At 38.1% G+C, this 17,846-nt stretch overlaps 1 protein-coding gene across 1 annotated transcript; it reads left to right on the top strand.

Moving 5' to 3' along the window:
- Positions 1-1,804: 1,804 nt before the first annotated feature.
- LOC149846346 (U1 small nuclear ribonucleoprotein A-like) lies at positions 1,805-17,150 on the top strand. Its single transcript, XM_089996307.1, has 5 exons — positions 1,805-1,921; positions 5,137-5,309; positions 12,182-12,275; positions 15,692-15,777; positions 16,640-17,150. The coding sequence occupies exons 1-5, from the start codon at positions 1,840-1,842 to the stop codon at positions 16,931-16,933; spliced, it is 729 nt and encodes a 242-aa protein (XP_089852433.1). The 5' UTR covers positions 1,805-1,839; the 3' UTR covers positions 16,934-17,150.
- The last annotated feature ends 696 nt before the right edge of the window (positions 17,151-17,846 follow it).

Raw genomic sequence — 17,846 nt, 5'->3', positions numbered from 1 at the left:
TCTTATCGGGTCCAGGTATGGTTTCTCTTTTGGTGGATCTGATTATACTCGGGTCCAAACCCGAAAGTCAGGTCCAGGTTTGGTTCCACTGGATCCGTACCAAACCCGACCAGTTGATACCCCTAGTACCAACTGACTTCTGAACCACTGGAATTTGACTTGTGTGCAGTTTTTTTTGGAAGAATATAAACAGCACTGTTTTTTCTTGACTAAATGGTCATAAACGCATCTACAAGGTTAGATTGAATCAAAACAACTGAGTACAATCGACTGTAATACTAAATCAAATATATCACACCAATGGGGGCTCCACTTATATGTTAGGAGCAGTCACCTTGTCTTGGGACGTTGCAGGTTCAAAACCCAAAGGTATACGGTTGTATAACTGGGAGGGGTATGCCTAATCCCAGCTTTCTCTGTCGAAAGAAAAAATCAAATATATCGCAATAACAGTAAGATATATTCAATTTACACGGGATATCTTGAACATAGAAAACCTCTGTTTTACTTTCTTTCTCATTAGTTTTATGACTCCTCTTCTTCTTCCTCTTCGTGTCATTTTTTTCCACTTCTTCTTGGATCTGGGGAAGGGAGAATGGGAGGTTTTGGGAGGTGGGTGCCGCTTCTTTGGGGTTTTTCATGAGGGAATGCCCGAGGAAAGAAGAAACGAGGGAGGGCTCTCGCTGTCCGGTGGCTGCACAAGAGAAAACAGCAATCAATAAGATTTCTCTAATCTTTCATTTCCGTGGGGACTAGGAGATTGGATCTATCCATAAGAAGAATGCTTGGTATAAATAACTCACTTCTTGGTCTCCAACCCCCTCAGTCACTACGAGCGCCCCCCAATCAGTTCAATGGAATGTGTCTATTTATCTATCTCTTAACTCGAGTTGGGAGCAGGTTTGAGAAATGATCTTAGAGTGTCTAGGGTTGGGCCAGGAGGGTCTCTTAACGCCTTTTTTCTTCTCGAGATGAGAGGGGAGGATCAGAGACTAAGAGGAGGCAAAAATAAGAGTTTATTTTTTTTTATTATACCATTCATCCTGTCCCTGTTCTTTTCATAACAAGGGGGTCCAACGAAATTTACAGTTGAAAATGGACGCAGCGGACACATTTTTCAGGTCCACCACTTCCAATGTTTGATGAGCCCTGCATCTCGAGGTGTCATGTGAGACGTGCCATCAAACATACCCTTATTATCTTTCCCAAATGTTTTAGTGTAGAAACCCTGATGAAATGGAGTCACTTTAGAAACCCGATAAGTTCAAGTCCCATGACCAATAAATTCTCATTTTTTTTATGTCTGATTGGATATCCAATTCTTGGCTAGGTCCCAGCCTTCCAAACTATAGGGTCAGGGTTTGTGACAAAGAAGGCAGTCTGATTATAATTCGGGTCGGACCAAAAGGGTCTGATTAGTATAAGAAGCCAAGTATGGTTTGTGAAATTTCATACCAGACTCGGGTCCAACCCCAGTTCTGATTAAGATCCGTGATTGTTCAATGCAAAAAAATATATTATTTTATAGGGATTGGATCGGGTGTGGTTCATGTAAACACTATAGGACCCAGATATGGTTCTCTTTATGGTTGACCTGATTAGACCCGGGTCCGGACTAGGTTCTCACACCTCAAAGCCATATTCGGGTTTGGATACATTCTGGATACGAACCAGATCCGACCCGTTGATACCCTACTTCCAAACTTTGAATGACAAAAGTGCCCCCACTATTACCTTGGAATGCCCTTTTTAGCCTTTCAAGTGCTCCTAATTCTTGAGAGGGCCTGAGTTTTCACTTCGTCCTTTTATCAAACAAGTGCGATAGAGAAAGAGAGAGCAATGGTGGAGATGAGCATGGGCGAGGTGACCCCCAACATGACCATCTACATCAACAACCTCAACGAGAAGATCAAGATTGATGGTACCCTCTCTCTCTCTCTCTTAATGGTTATTACTACTGTAAATCTATATTGGGGCACCATGATGTTTATTTGTCTTTGTTAGATGGGTCTCTAGAGGGTAATGATGGATCTCCAATCACCCTTCCGCTTAAATTTTAGTAATCTTTTATAGGTCAAGGGTTTTTCTTCCTTTTTTTTTGTGTATATAGGAGTTGCTTGTGCTTAACAAATTGTTGATGAAGAACGTGAAAAGATTGAGAGTTTAGGAAAGGATGATTAATGTGTAAAAGGCAAGTGATATTTTGCTAGTTTACCCAAGAAATGCTGTTATATAATTATCTCCCTTCCCCCTCTGCTTTGGTGGCATGTGTTGGTATGGATATACTGTTCACTCGTCACGCCCTTGCTCGAAAAAAGGAAAGGAATGAAAAGAAAAGAAGAAGATGGTGAGTGGGTAAGGAATTTGCGTTGTCTTTGGTTGGATTGACACAACAGGTTCTTTGTGGTATTGGACACCGTGAGCATGATTCCCCACTTAAATGAATGATGATCCTCCTTCTTATGTTGGTTTTAGGCTGCGTACTTGAGGTTATCAATCTATGCATTCTCAGCTCCACTCCTATATATGCTGTGGTTGCTGTCGCCTTACGACTTGCCGTTTGGGATATGAGATATTGGGTTTTTCATGATGGGCATGGTGTTTTTTTTTTCAAATAAAGGCCAAGTATGAACTAATCTTTTGATTCTCATAAATAGAATGTGCGAGAGAAACGGGTTCTACTACTTGTTATTAGCTAGCTGTTAATTTTTTCGTTTAATAGGCATTGCAGAGGAGGCGGCTGACCATTTTCATGCTCTGGTTTGCAAGAAAATCTACTGTCAGTTTCTCAAGCATGTGGCTGAAAAAAAAGATGGGACAATATTCATGTTGGGTGGTTTCCAGACCACTTTGGCCACTTCATGCCTAAATGGTGGTCAGTGTTGAATTTTGGGATGTGCTTGTTCTTTCACAAGTATGGCTCAGTTGTCATGGTTAGCCATGCTTATCTGGATTCCAAACTGATTATGAATGTCATGGAAATGGCTTCTGAGAAAATTTGTCTGAGATTCCTGTCCTTGGAAAAGTCTGTTCATCTCTTAAATTAGCTTGAATCTGCATTGAATGCCAGACATGAACCCTTTGTGGCATAGTGTTATGATTCATCATTACTAAATTGTTTCAAGACTTGGCCTGTGCTCAATAGTTGGGCTCATAAGAGCAAGTGAAATTATAAAATGGTCCATGCTTTTAGATCTTGGCCTGGTACTTCAATCTATTGGAGATTCCACGTGATGTCTGCTCTAAATATGCTTCACCCTTACAGCATCTCATCAAATCTTAAAGGACATGTAACATATCTTTTATCATGTTAGCAATTACTAAAGAGTTCTCTGATCGATCTTCATCATGCACATGGGTGTTTTCTTTGCTTAGTGTTTCAGATGCAAAATATAATATGATGCAGTTATTATTGTTGATCTCTGGAGAAAGATCTAGATGTAGTTGAATGCCCGGTTCACTTGATTTGTTGTATCCCTTTTCATTTTGGCAGCATGGAACCTCCTGTTGATGATATCTACTTGTTTTCTGCTTGTACTTGCTTAACTTAGTTAAGCTGATCTTGCAGTTTGCAGTGTTTCAGTTAATTGTTAAGTCCTAAATGGGAGAGGAATCTGGAGTATGGTTCAGCAGTTTCTTTTTTGTTATCGTCTGGTAATCCTTTAGAGAGGATGGCTCATAGGAAGGGGGAAATTATGGCCTCATTTGGTTGTTTTCTCTTCTATACAGTGATTTGAGTAGCACCAATTGTGTGGAAGAGAACTTTAGATAGTTTTCCAGTGAACTTTTCCCCAATCCCCTTATCTTGTTTTGTCAACTTTACTTTTTTTGGTGTTCTGGGTTCATGTTCTATGTGACCCCATCAGGAGGTGTTTGATTGCATGGACAGAACTGTGTAGAACAGGCCTATCTGGTCTCAGCTGGCCAGGCACGGTGGTGTCCTGGACAAGTCAAATTTTTTTGTCCCAAGTGTTCTTCACACCACTGCTCCAGGGGGAGGGGTGAAACACCAAAAGGACACCTAAAAGGTGTCCCGCTGGATGCATGGGGCATCATGTTTCAGGCATCCCATGCGCCCGCCGTTTGTGTTGGGTGTGTGGGGCATGGACAGCAGCGACCTGTGGATGTCTGTGCAATCAAATACCCCTTCAATTCTGAAGATGGAGCTTATTCCTATACACTGGCATTGATTTGGTACTTTGATAGAGTAGCGTAACTAGGATTTGAAAAATACAGTGGAAGTGTCATCCCTTCTCTTTTGTAGGATTTGAACCGTACACGGTCATAATACATCTTATTTAACTATTATCTTTAAACTTTCCCTTTGAAAGCACATCCGAGCATGTTCATCAGTATTTGCTGATGATGATGATGGTTGAACAAATCTTTTTGCTCCTAGCTTCATGTGAAATGCCGAGATAGCTCTGTTTTATGGAAATAAACTTATCCTTTCAAAATGTCTTGAGTTGGTCTCAGTCATCTTGCTTTATGACATTACCCAGAAAACCTATTTTAAACGACGATCAGGACTCACCAAGTTTGTTGTTAAGAAGCAGTTATCTATCTTGAGCTGCAGGCTTATCTTGTCTCTCTTGTTACTTCTTTGATCAGTGCTGTTGAAATTTTGGTGATCTGAGCCCATGGGTTGTTTATTTGCAAAATTTCTCAAAACAGTATTTGTATATGCTTCTGACAGGAAGGTAGTCAAAATGGTGTCGCCTTCTGCATTGCAGGAAAGCTTTAGACATGCTTTGAGCAATCATTGATACTTCTACATTGGGTTACCTGAACTTTGTACTTTTGTGGTTCCATGATTCATTTTGGGATGTTTGTTCTTAAGCCATGAGTACTACATGGAAAGCTTGCTGGCTGATATCCAAAGTAGAGTATGTTTCTCTGTCATGCAGCTTTTAAAAGAAGGAAACACTTCTGCTTTTGCATCTTGTTACATATGTTTGCTCTCATGCATGAACTGGAATTGGTTACTTGTTGGGTGGTTCATTTTCTCTGACTAGCCTATTTTGGTTTGTCCCAGTAGCTGTTAATGTAGACATGGTTTCTTCTAAGAGTGTCTTGTAGATGTTAATATTGTTTGACTACCTCTTTTCTGATAAAAAAAATTGTTACTTTCCACAGAGCTAAAAAAATCTCTGTTTGCTGTTTTCTCTCAATTTGGAAAGATCTTGGAGGTGCTTGCTTTTAAAACTTTGAAACATCGGGGACAAGCATGGGTCATTTTTGAAGATGTTACATCTGCAACCAATGCACTTAGACAAATGCAAGGATTTCCATTCTATGACAAACCAATGGTAAGGTGAATGATAAGTACTCGGTACAGTTTATATGATTGATAATAATGGCATATGATCACACATATACATGCACACACATGCATAGATACACGTATATACCCACACACATATATACAATAATGTGGCAACTGTCATGCCAGGGCTGATACTTGCAAATTATTGATTGGCATGTGTATTGTGGTACAGTAGATGATAACCTCATCCTTAGATGGTGCCTATGTCACCTGGTTATGGGTATATGGGTATGAAAGGCACGATACGACAATTTCAAAAAATGAGGGTACGAGAACACGGCTATATATATATATATATATATATATATATATATATATATATATATATATATATATATATATATATATATATATATATAGAGAGAGAGAGAGAGAGAGAGAGAGAGAGAGAGAGAGAGAGAGAGAGAGAGAGAGAGTAATGGGTAGGTGCAAAATGATAGGTGCTAAATGAGTTTTTCAGGGTTTTTTCATTTTATTTTTAAATTCTAACTGTACAGATGTAATCTATGTACTTGATTTTATAGGGATCAACTCTTGAAGTGTTCTATTCCGACACATGGATGGGTTTTTATAAGGCTTGAAAAATCAATGGTCCAAAATCTTTGTAAAATTTTTAGGCTCCAAATATCATTTTTTTCATCGTAAACACATGATCCAGGTGTGGATTCCTCGTAAATCGATTATGCCCAACACATTTATGGGGTTGGAACTACGAAGAAAACACCGGAAGGGAAGAAAAACCCATTCAGCACGTATCAATTTCGCACCTACCCATTTCTCTCTATATATAGAGAGAGAGAAAGAGGGAGAGTTTGGGGCTGGATCATATGTGGATCCATATTAAGGTTTATATTAAAAATAAACAAAAGTTTGTAAATGTAAATTTTTGAAAAAAATGGGAAGGAAGTATGACAATTTTAATATGAAAGGGAAGGGGTATTTCGTAACCCATTTTCCCACCCTCTCTCTCTCCACGAAGGAGAACGAGAAGACGAAGATGACGAAGGAGAGGCCAAGTGAGGACCCAGCCCCACCGACTCTCTCTCCCTCTCGGGCAGATTGGAAGAAGAAGAAGAAGGTCCAGGTCCGGTATGCTCTCTCTCCCCTCTTCTACTTCATTTTCTTCCTCTTTCATCTTCTTCTTCCTTCTCCTTCTCTTCCTCTTCCTCTTTTTTCTTCTTCCTTCTCTTTCTTTTTTTTCTTCTTCCTTCTCTTCTTTCATTTTTTTCTTCTTCTTACTTCTTCTCCCTCCACCTCCTCCTCCTCTTCTTCTTTCTTCTTCTTCCTCCCTGCTTTCACCGACATCAAACAAAAAAATGGTTTGGGTCAGGGTTAGACCTGACCTGGAACAGTGCGGGGCCTGACCCATGGTGTACCTGCACTGCGTCCGGTACCCGCCCCCGTGCCGACATGGGTACACCGACCATTTCAACATGTTGTGACAAGGAATGCTTGGGATAGACAGTCTACTAACAGATAAGGCTGGGAAATGGGACGAGCAGCTTGTGACTTAGCTTGACTTGACTCGACAAAAACTCATATTGGCATGTAAATTGAGCTCTGCAAGCTGAGTCATAAGCCATGTGAAGGCCACACAAGCTGAGCATGAACATGGGAAGCTCAGCTCTGGCTCGACTTAGCTCTTGTATGCTCACTCCTTAGAAAAGATCCATTTTTTTTAGTCCAATTTCTTTTTAACAAACCACACATCCCAACCAACTGCCTCACTCTAGTATATGACATCACTTGTATCTATCTACATATCTATTGGCCTATCCACCTATATATGTATCTAAACACACACATATACGAAAAAAATAAATCGGTTAAAAAAATAGATCTTTTGTTCTAATGAGCCAGCTCAAGGTTGGCTCATTTACCAGCCCCAGTAACAAGGGCAGATTAATCAAGATGTTAGTGCTTGGGTTTATTTCAACTGGGAGCTGGTGGGCTGGCTGCCAATCACATGACATGATGTTGCATGCATTATCTTCACCGTCGAGATTATAAACAACCATCTCATGGATGTTATTTTCTCTTTTAATTACTCCATGCACCACACCCTCTTCCCAAATTTGTCCTTTATTATTAGTTATAGGGTTATTTTACATGGAAGAACTTGAAAGATGCCATGATATATATTCTTACTTTTTCACCTGTCTACATTTCTTTCTTTTGAGTTTGTTCTTTTATATAATGATCCTGCTGCTTGTTTTCTTAATAAAACTGAAATATTGAGTTTTTTTTTTTATAAAATTTGGTATCCAATCTATCCAAAGCCACTGAAACGAGAAAGAAGATAACAAGTTGTCAATAGGGATGCAGCAAGGTCACGATTTCCAATGTGGGAAGTTGTGCCAATCCTTTCTAATATATTGAAATTGTTAAATAGAACCACTTTACAATAATACCCCTTTAACATAATACTATGAATTAAACAATATGAGGGGCAAAACAGGAATACAAAGAAATAAAAAAATAAAACCAATAGACATATCTAAGATCAGACTTGGATCAAACCCAGGGATCCATAAATACAGAAATATCACATGTCAATAGCCTCCCTCAAGTTATACATGGGTAGAAGAACAATGGACAACTTGGTCTTCAGGTGCCAACATCCCTACTTCGTTATCCCTTTAGTACAGAGATCAGTCAGTTGTTCCTCTAACACAACATAAATCACCTTAATCTTCTTACGAATGAAATGATGGTCTATCTCGATGTGCTTAGTCTTCTCATGGTGCACAAAATTCAAGGATATTTGAATGGCACTTTGATTGTCACAAAATAATATGGATTTTGTAATCTTCTCTCCCAAGTCGTTTAACAAGTGCCAGATCGACATTAACTTTATGACCGATGCCATAGACCTGTACTTTGCCTCGGTACTGGATCTCGTAATCGCCTTCTGCTTTTTACTACTCCATGACAATAAATTTCTTCCAACAAAAACATAGAAACCAACGGTCGACCTACATTAATCAAGATCACCTACCCAATCAGCATTTGTGAAGGCCATCACTTCTAAAACATCTCCTTGTGATATCTTTTCGTATACTAGACCATCTCCTAGGGTAACTTTCAAATACCTCAAAATTCTTTTCAAGCTTCATTATGCCCTGCCATGGGCTCATGCATGAATTGAGGTACTTGATTCACAATGAAGACAACATCAAGACGTGTGAACGTCAAATACTAACTATGCTTCTGTAATGAGTAGAATCTTCATACAATTCTTCTTATGCACCCAAATATCTATGTATAATAGAAGGAGTATGTAAAGGTTTACAATCATTCATACTTACCCTAGCTAACAAATCAAGATTGTATTTATGTTGAGACTGCATAAGCTGATCCCCTATCTATCCACTTTTACACCAAAAAAAAAAATACTTCAATCTTCCCAAGTTCCTTTTAAATCTTTTGCTAAGAGATCTTTTATATGGCTGATATGTTCCTTTGAACTATCTCTGACAATTATATCATCAACATATATCAAGAACAAGGTGATCTGATTTTTTATCTTTGAAGATAAACAATGAATGATCAAGAGGAGACCGATAGAACCCATGATTTGGATTTTTCAGGGAGAAACTCTCAAACCAAGAATGAGAGGCTTGTTTCTAACCATGTGTTGTTCCATAAAAAACTCTTGATATCTCCATACAAGAATGCATTCTTGACATCTAATTGGCTCAACGACCATCCATGTTCAACCGCTAAAGATAAAATAATTCTGATTGTCCCCATTTTAACAACGGGATTGAACATTTCATCGTAATCAAGTCTATATTCTTGAGTGAAGCCTTTGGCAGCAAGTCTGGTCTTATATCTCTCTATTCTCCCATCGGGTTTATACTTAATTTTTTAAACCCATTTAGAACCAACAACATTCTTATATGTTGGTCTTCCCACTATTTCTCAAGTTTGGCACTCATGTAATGCTTGCATTTCCTCGTTCATAGCTTCTATCCACCTTTTATTTTTAGCTGCTTGAAAGAAGTACCTTGGCTCATTGTACTTCTCTATTTCAATTAGAAATACTTGATGATCTAAACTGAAACTTTCATAACTAACATAGCTCTCAATAGGATGCCAAATCCTGGTGGATCTTCTTGAAGAAATTTGATTTGGCAATGATTCTTGCTGGTCTGGTATCCTTTCTTGAGTTACACCTTGCTGCAAACTTGTTTCCCTCGATTCTTTTTGGTCTTCTTGAATAGACATAGCCATCTTTATATTTGATAACACTTGTTGTCCTTTACTGTTGTTCTTGTAGCAGTCCCTGATGATCGCCACTGCCATCAACTTGATGCTAGTCTTCTAGTGTGGACTGATTTCCTGCATGCTGTTCTATTGCATTGTGCACTCCACAAACCAAGTCAGATGCATCATGAGCAAACAGTTCTCCATTTAACCATGGATCATAAAACTCTATCTGTGAATGCTCGTGATTCTCACTATGAACCAACTGTATAGGCTGCTGAAAATTTGATTAATCAAATACCACATTTCTTGACACCCGAATGCACCTATTCTTAAAATCATAAGAACAATAACCTTTATACTTATCTGCATATCCTACAAACTTGTACACATACACTTTATCATCAAATTTATTTTGCAAACTTTTATCAACATGGACATAACATATGCAACCAAAAGTAGACAACATATTATATTTTGGGTGCTTGCCAAATGAGGTAAAATAAGGCGACTTGTTTTTTAAAAATTTTATCGGCAGTCTATGTGTGATAAAAACAACAAAATGAAAGGCTACAGTCCAAAGTCCTAAAAGAGTGCCACTAGCATGCTTCATGGTTAATCCACTCTTTACAATATGGTGATGCTTCATTTTGTTGAGGTGTTCTCAGGCATGAAACCCTTCTGATAATTCCATTATTCTAGAGAAATTCAACAAATTCATTTGATGGATACTCTCCTCCACCATCACATTGAAAATTTAATATAGAGGAAGAAAATTGCTTTTGAACCGGGGTAAATAATTTATGAAACAACCCAAACACTTTTTTATGTTTCATAAAGAAAATCCAAGAATAACAAGAGAAATCATCAATGAAAGTAACCTAATAGCGGCTATTCGAAAAAAAAATATTTAGGTGCTGCCCCCCAAACATCAGAATGCATGATTTCAAATGGCTTTGACGTCCTTTTATTCAATAAAGAAAAGGGGAGAACATGACTTACATATCTGACAACTTGGACACATTGGTTCATGATTAAGACTAGACACAAGAATAAGATTATAAAAAATAAGTCTCAATAAAAGGAAAACCACAATGACCTAACCGACCATGCCAAACATCTGGCTTATTTGTCTCTGAAACACTAAGCACACATAAAGAACTAGACTCCAGCTTTGGCTCTGAAATGAATTTGACTTCGCAAGGATCCTCTCTGAAGATATACATGTTTAGACACTGCACTCCTTTAGCGAACATTTTCTTCATGTGACGAACCTTGACAAAGACAGAGGTGGGAGTAAAAACAATGCATGAATTGGTATCAACAATTACTTTAGAAACATAAATGGGATCCTTTTTTATGTTGGGAACACAAAGAACATTTGACAATCTTAAGGACTCAGAGTTAGATAAAGGGATCACTTCCCTAATGTGAGTGATAGGATGTCAAGTTCCATCTCCATTAATTATTTTATTTCTACCATAATAAGGAACTAACTTAAAGAATTTACCTGCATCACTTGAAACATGGTTTGCAGTCCCAAAATCCATATACCAAATTCTTTGCTCATTCTTCTTCAGCCCAAGACCAGCAAGAGCGGCCAACAACTCTTTATCTCCCCCAATCTGAGTGCCACTACTTTCCGCTTTGGAGGTCTTCTAATATGATTGTTGCTATCCTTTATTCTGAACGAAATTGACCTCCGGATTTTAGTTTGGGTCATCTTTGAACCAATAGTTAGCTTTGATGTGACCTGACTTCTTGTATATATAACATGTAAGAATCTTCTTTCCTTGATTAAGACCAGCCAAAGGAGGAGTATTCAGGAGAGGAAGAACACATCGCCCTCCTTGATTACTTCCTCTACCACGCGCACTTCCACCTCAATAGGATCCACCTCGACCTCTTCTACACATGGCAACTCCAGTAGCCAATAAATCACCTCCCTGCTTTGTCTCTGACATGCTGTTCAAAGACATCTCATAATGTAGGAGCTTAGCTCCAAGCCGTTGAAACATAGACAACACTTCCTGATATTAGAGCATGGTAGACAGGACATGAAACTCAACAAAGGAAGATAAAAGAGAAATGTTAGGAAAAAATAGAAGAAGGTAGGGTTTCAAAACTTGATTGGGAATCACAAGAAAAGGATGGAGATGTTAAGAGAGAAGAAGAAAGCAGGCTAGGGTTTGAAAGAAGAAAAGAAAAATCAGAAGATTAATGGAACTCATCAAGAGAGATCAATATTCAACCCCATGCTCTCATACGATATAAACTTTGGTATCTAATCTGTCCAAAGCCACAAGTCAACAATAGGGCTGCTGCAAGGTCATGACTTTCCAAGTCGTGCCAATCCTTTCTAATATATTGAATTATTGAAACTGTTACATAGAATCACTTTACAATAATGCCCCTTTAACACAATACAGTGAATTAAACAATATGAGGGGTAAAACAGGAATACAAAGAAATAAAAGAATAAAACCAATACAGACATATCCAGGATCGGATCCAGGATCCATATATACAGAAATATCACAAGTCAATATTTTTTTCTGTTCATTTCATAATTTGGATCTGTTCTGATAGGCTATTTTCTGTATTTTAATCTCTCTCTCTCTCTCTGACTTTTTATTTGGATGACAGAGGATACAATATGCAAAGACCAAGTCAGACATTATAGCAAAAGCTGATGGTACTTTTGTTCCACGAGAAAAGCGAAAAAGACATGATGATAGAGGTCAGCGTCATCAGACATGGGCAACAACCTTTACTCTTGTTTTATAGTTAGCATGATATTTTTACAATCTTTTAATACCTAAAGCTTAACTTTGTCTACAAGTGTCTTCATTATTGGCTGCCTTATCTCTTGTGTTATTGAGGTTGTTTGCTTACACCTTATTTCACCTAATTACACTGGAACATATTACAATACATTAGTTATCAAATCTCAACTGCCGTTGGCTTATTTTGGTAGTCAAATAGTTCGAGGTCAACATAGCAAACAATTCAATTTACGGAGGTTCTGTTCTCTAAATCTTGGCTTGGTCAAGTTTCTTACTATATCTTATAGCGCTTTACACAAATAACAAAAATTGAGGTGTTAACAATCCAGGAGTACTAGATATTCAACAACATGCCTTTCAAGCATCAGTGCACTGTTGTAATTGTCGGAATGCATTTTGGGCACATTTGCTTTAGTCACAAGTGGGATGACAGATCACAGCTGAGAATCTAAAAGCTGTGACTGTTGGTCACAAGGTCAGTCTTGTGACCAAATTTGACAGGATTCAAAGGAGAAATATTCTCAATTGGTAATCTTAATCACAACTTGCATTTTCTCATGTTTCACTAAACTTGAGAAAGTCTATGATTTGTGATTTGCAATTACAAGTTGACAAAATCCAAGAATCACAGGGCATTGCAAACATGCCCTTAGGAAATTGCTGCAAGATGTTAACTAGTTCCAGTGAAAATCTCAAAATTTCCAGAGATAACTTTCACTGCGTGCGGTTGCCTCTGATTTTTCATCTTGGATTAATGGAGTTTCAAAATTTTTTATTATTTGAGTGCTACGTATTTCAATCTTTTGAACGTCTTAGGTTTAAGGAGGTACTTGCTTCCTCTTTGATGGCTCTGACATGTGGATTCTGGACCATATAAACTGTTGTATCATCCATGGAAATAGTAGCACCAACTAGTTATATTGTTTCAGTAGGTTTGTCCTAGTTACTGAGCAGAGCATTTTTACTTCTTTTGATGATATATGGACGCTCATATCATGTCAGGGGATGTACTGTACATTCCCAAGGCCATCTTTGGAAAATGTACCACATGATAAGAGGGAAGCATTGCGAATTGGTTTGAAGGCACAATTTCACATATCGTGATACTTAAGACATCAATATGTCATTTGGATTTTGGATATAGTTGTATCAAATTTGTCACAAAGAAAGGTAATTACTGATGGTTGTGATGATAGCAATATCAGTGAAGTTGAAAGCAGTGTCAGTATCACTGCTGATTGGATAGGGACGATAGTGATTGTTGCAGTCTTGGTAGTGACATCTTGTGTGTTGAGAATTGCCTATGGTGTTATTAGTGATTTTGCTGTGGTAAGATCGTGTTTACTGGAAACTCCTACATATCCTTGCAAACTTGCTTCAGTCAAAGTCACCTTGCAAACTAAAAGTGAAATGCTTTGGAACGTCACTTCTCATATCATGGGAAGTACCCTCCTAGGATATGAAGATCATGATTTCACATAGTTGTCCTATTTTAATTGGATCAATAGATAAATAATACTGCCTTTTCAATAATGGATTTAAAATTCAAAAATCTCAAGATAGAAGTGCCTAAATTTTCATCTAATTATGAGAACATATTCACTATTATGTACTTTTATATTTAAAATTTGACTTTTATGCTAAAGTTCATCTATTATTCACTGCCTAATTTTGCTACATTAATGGTGACTAAGGATTATTGTCTAGATTTAAGGTATTAATGCATGTTTTCTTCTTTATATGTAATACCTGTATTATTGACCAATTCTATAATCATTACAAAAAACAATTCCATGAGTATTGTAATAAATCTATGATTTTAAAGACAAAAACCTAGTTAATCTTGGATGTAATGAAAATGTCATCTAATATAATAAATTTGGCTCTCTGTACTTTTGAATTCAACGCTTCTTAGTTTACCTTTAATGCTTCCTACTAACGTTAGATGCTGGACCTCACACTTTGGATGACCTATGGAACCTTGCTTCTCTCTTCTATTTCTCAAGTTGCTTCTTGATCTTGCTTCCCCTTTGGCCACCTTATTTCAGGCAGATGGTTTAGGTGGTGGTTGTGGTGATTTCAGTAACAGCTGCTCCTATGGTGTTGATGCTGGATTATGGTTTGTATTGATGGTAATGGGTAGTGGGAGAGGTGAACATGGTGCATTGTAGTGGTCGTGGGAGCTGTGAAGGGGTGGAGATTCTTGGCCATGGAAATTGCATTGGTGGATAATGGTGGCCATGATGACGAAGACAAGGAGGCAGCGTTGGCGGTGGTGATGGTAATAGTAACAATAGTTGTACTGGTAGTAATGGAGATGATGGCTTTGGAAGTGAGGTGGAGGAAACAACAACACTTATAACAAATGATGATGGCTTTGGAAGTGAGGTGGAGGAAACAACAACACTTGTAACAAATGATTTGTAGTAGCTGAAAGCATACATTGGCAACCTGATGTCTGACTTAGCTTCTAGCTGTTGTCTAGGTTCTAAGTGAGCACCTAGGAGGGCAATTGGAAAGAAATGTTACACGTTTTCATAATGTTAAAACTTTTATAACCAAGTTTAGTAAGTTCTTATGATCAATTTTTTTTCCAGATCTTGATAGAGTATTTAGCAGTTTTATTTGAAATAATTACAATGCCAAGGCAGTTAAGGCGCTATATGCCTCTTTTCACTACATAACAAATATCTGTGGATTTAGCCTAGTCTATCAGGTTGAAGCTGAAGGACTTCATGACAATAACCTTGTTTGCCTCTACCATTCTCTTTATTGGAAGAAGAAGATTGTTAACATTTCCCAGATTGTGTAGCTTGCCAGAATCAACCTCCATACTTCAGCACTGACTTGCAAGGTAACCCATGAGCTTGTTGCAAGGCAAGTTCTGGGAAGGGTAAAGTATAGATGACAGAGACAGACAGCATCAATTATGATGAATCCGCCTTTGGCCACAAAAGTTGTTTTCAGCCTGCCAGTTGTAGCCATGTATATCCTGTTGTATTTCTATCCAAATCTTATGTTCTGCTAGTTATTTTTATATAATTGATCACATACTTTTTTTAATGCTAAAACTGGAAGAGAAGATTGGCTCTGTCATTCTTAGTTGTGTGCATGTGTGTGTGTGTGTGTGTGTGTGTGTGTGTGTGTGTGAGAGAGAGAGAGAGAGAGAGAGAGAGAGAGAGACTTGATATTTTCTGTGATGCACAACTCCTTTTCTTCATGAACAGAATGTGTAATATGAATGATATTCAGCCATTTTTCTTAATTGCCAGAGAAAGCTTTTGGCACAGCTGTAGTGCTCTAAGTTGGTTTACAATATCTTCTATCTGAATCACGTCCTCATCATTTATGTGCACTTCCAATGCAACAGAAAGAAAAAGACGGGAACATCAGCATGATGCTACTCAAGCGGCTCCCAATTCTGCCTATGCTGGTGCTTATGGTGTTGCTCCTCCTGTAAGTTAACCCAGTATTTTATTTAACCATCTTTCTAATTATGTATTTTCATTTTACAAATGAGTTTTCTGCTAATACAAGGCATCATTTATTCCACTGACAGTCACAAACCTAGCCATCTTTCTTCATTTTATTGTGTTCTAAAGGTCTTTTACAGAATTGGAAAAACCTTTAAAAGCACAAAAAATTGAAGGAAAGAAATGGAAAGAAAATCTTTCTATTTTTATCCTATATGTTTTAAATTTTCAGTTTTTTCTGAGAAAAACCATTTATTTTAAATTCTATCATTAGAAACCCTTTCCAAGATTATCACAAACCAATATTTTCCACTATGTTTCATCATTAGAAACCCTTTCTTCACTTTGGTTTGTTTTTACCTAAAACAAAAAGTTACTCCCAAAAGGCCTAACTGCACTCTTGTGGGACTCAGAGAAATGGCAGAACAAATTCATGTACCTTTGTTGGCTGACTGGAGTGGTGTTCTGCTTATTGCATACATATCAGTGTTAGACCAGTCATATGCCAACACATGAACCAATCTCAGCTTATAATCCAGCATCAGTTTTATTTTCATCTCGAGTGTCCTGACGAACTGTTGGTCACAATCCCCTTCTCAGTATTTCCTGCAATTCAACCAAGTCGGTTTGTGGCTTTTCATATGTCAGGGTCTAGTTGGAAATGTTTGGTTTATTATTGCCTATTGTTTTAGGGATTTGTGTTAGGAAGAGACCTGACTGTGAGCATGTGCCATTGTGCATGTGCTATTGTGCATGTGCTTGTTTTTTTGTGTAGTCTGCTTTTTCTGTTCATATTATATGCCCTTAGTCCTGCATTCACATCCTTCTTTTCTTTCTGATTGCAGCTATCCCAATTTCCATATCCTGGGGGCTCAAAGGCAAGCCTTCCAGAAGCTCCAGCACCTCCAAACAACATCTTGTTTGTTCAGAACCTTCCTCATGAAACAACTCCAGTGATGCTGCAGATGCTCTTCTGCCAGTATCCAGGGTTCAAGGAGGTTAGAATGGTGGAGACAAAGCCTGGGATTGCTTTTGTGGAATATGGGGATGCTATGCAATCAACTGTCTCAATGCAGAGTCTTCAGGGTTTTAAGATGACTCCACAGAATGCAATGGTCATCACTTATGCCAAGAAGTGAGAACTTTCTCTTTCACCAGTGTATCATGAACATGCTGCATGCTGGTAGGCTACACAAAACACTATCTGGCCTGATTGGGCTTGTTCCTATATGCACTATTAGTGTTAGTCTTGTTTTTTTGTATGTTAATGATTTAAGTCGAGAAATCACATTTTGTTTTGTTTTTCCTGTAGTGGAACTGTGACATTTCCTTAGAAGTCATTGTGCAAGATTTTCTTAATGTGAAAAATTTATACCTTTTGGAGACTATTCATAGCATAGATGCTTCAAGATGCTGTGCATGTACCCATGCATGGTAGGCACAGCATCTGGATTTTATTATTCTATTGTTACTATTTTTTTCTGCCTTTCATATTGTACGAGTTTTTGGATGAGGGTGTGCTCTTATTGAAATGTTCTGATTAGCAATTGCAAAAACGAGTGATACTGGAAGAACCTGTAAAACATGATGCACCCTGAAGAAATGCACGAACAGTATTTGTTGGTTATGTTGAGAGAAAGCTAGGTATTTCTGATATTTTTTTGTCAGAAGAGATTTCTCTGAGCAGCGTTTCCGATGAGGACATGCTGGGATGAGAAAGCGAGACTTGAAATAGCAATCGGTTGTCAGCAAAGTTAAAAGAACGCCGAAATCCTCGATAGCACTGTGGATCGATTTTCTTGCTGCCACAAAAATTGCAACCACAGAAATGTGTGTTAAAAGGTGGTTTCTGCTTGTGTGTAATGTCCTCGTACTCATCAATGATGAATTTCCAGTAGCCATGGAGGACATAACCAAGCTCAAGGTGGACGTGCGTTTGTGAATTGATCTTGTTGGGATTGAGAAGATAGATGAGGGCGCCTTAAACAGGAGCTAAAGTGTGTGGACCCTCCAACGTGTGCGATGGATGGTCAGCACTTTTTAGCACCAATG

This window comes from Nuphar pumila, chromosome 2 (genome assembly GCF_984573655.1).
Source record: "Nuphar pumila chromosome 2, dmNupPumi1.hap1.1, whole genome shotgun sequence".
NCBI lineage: Eukaryota > Viridiplantae > Streptophyta > Magnoliopsida > Nymphaeales > Nymphaeaceae > Nuphar > Nuphar pumila.
The sequence above is the reverse complement of the archived record's forward strand: the minus strand, read 5'-3'. Positions and strand labels throughout refer to the sequence as shown.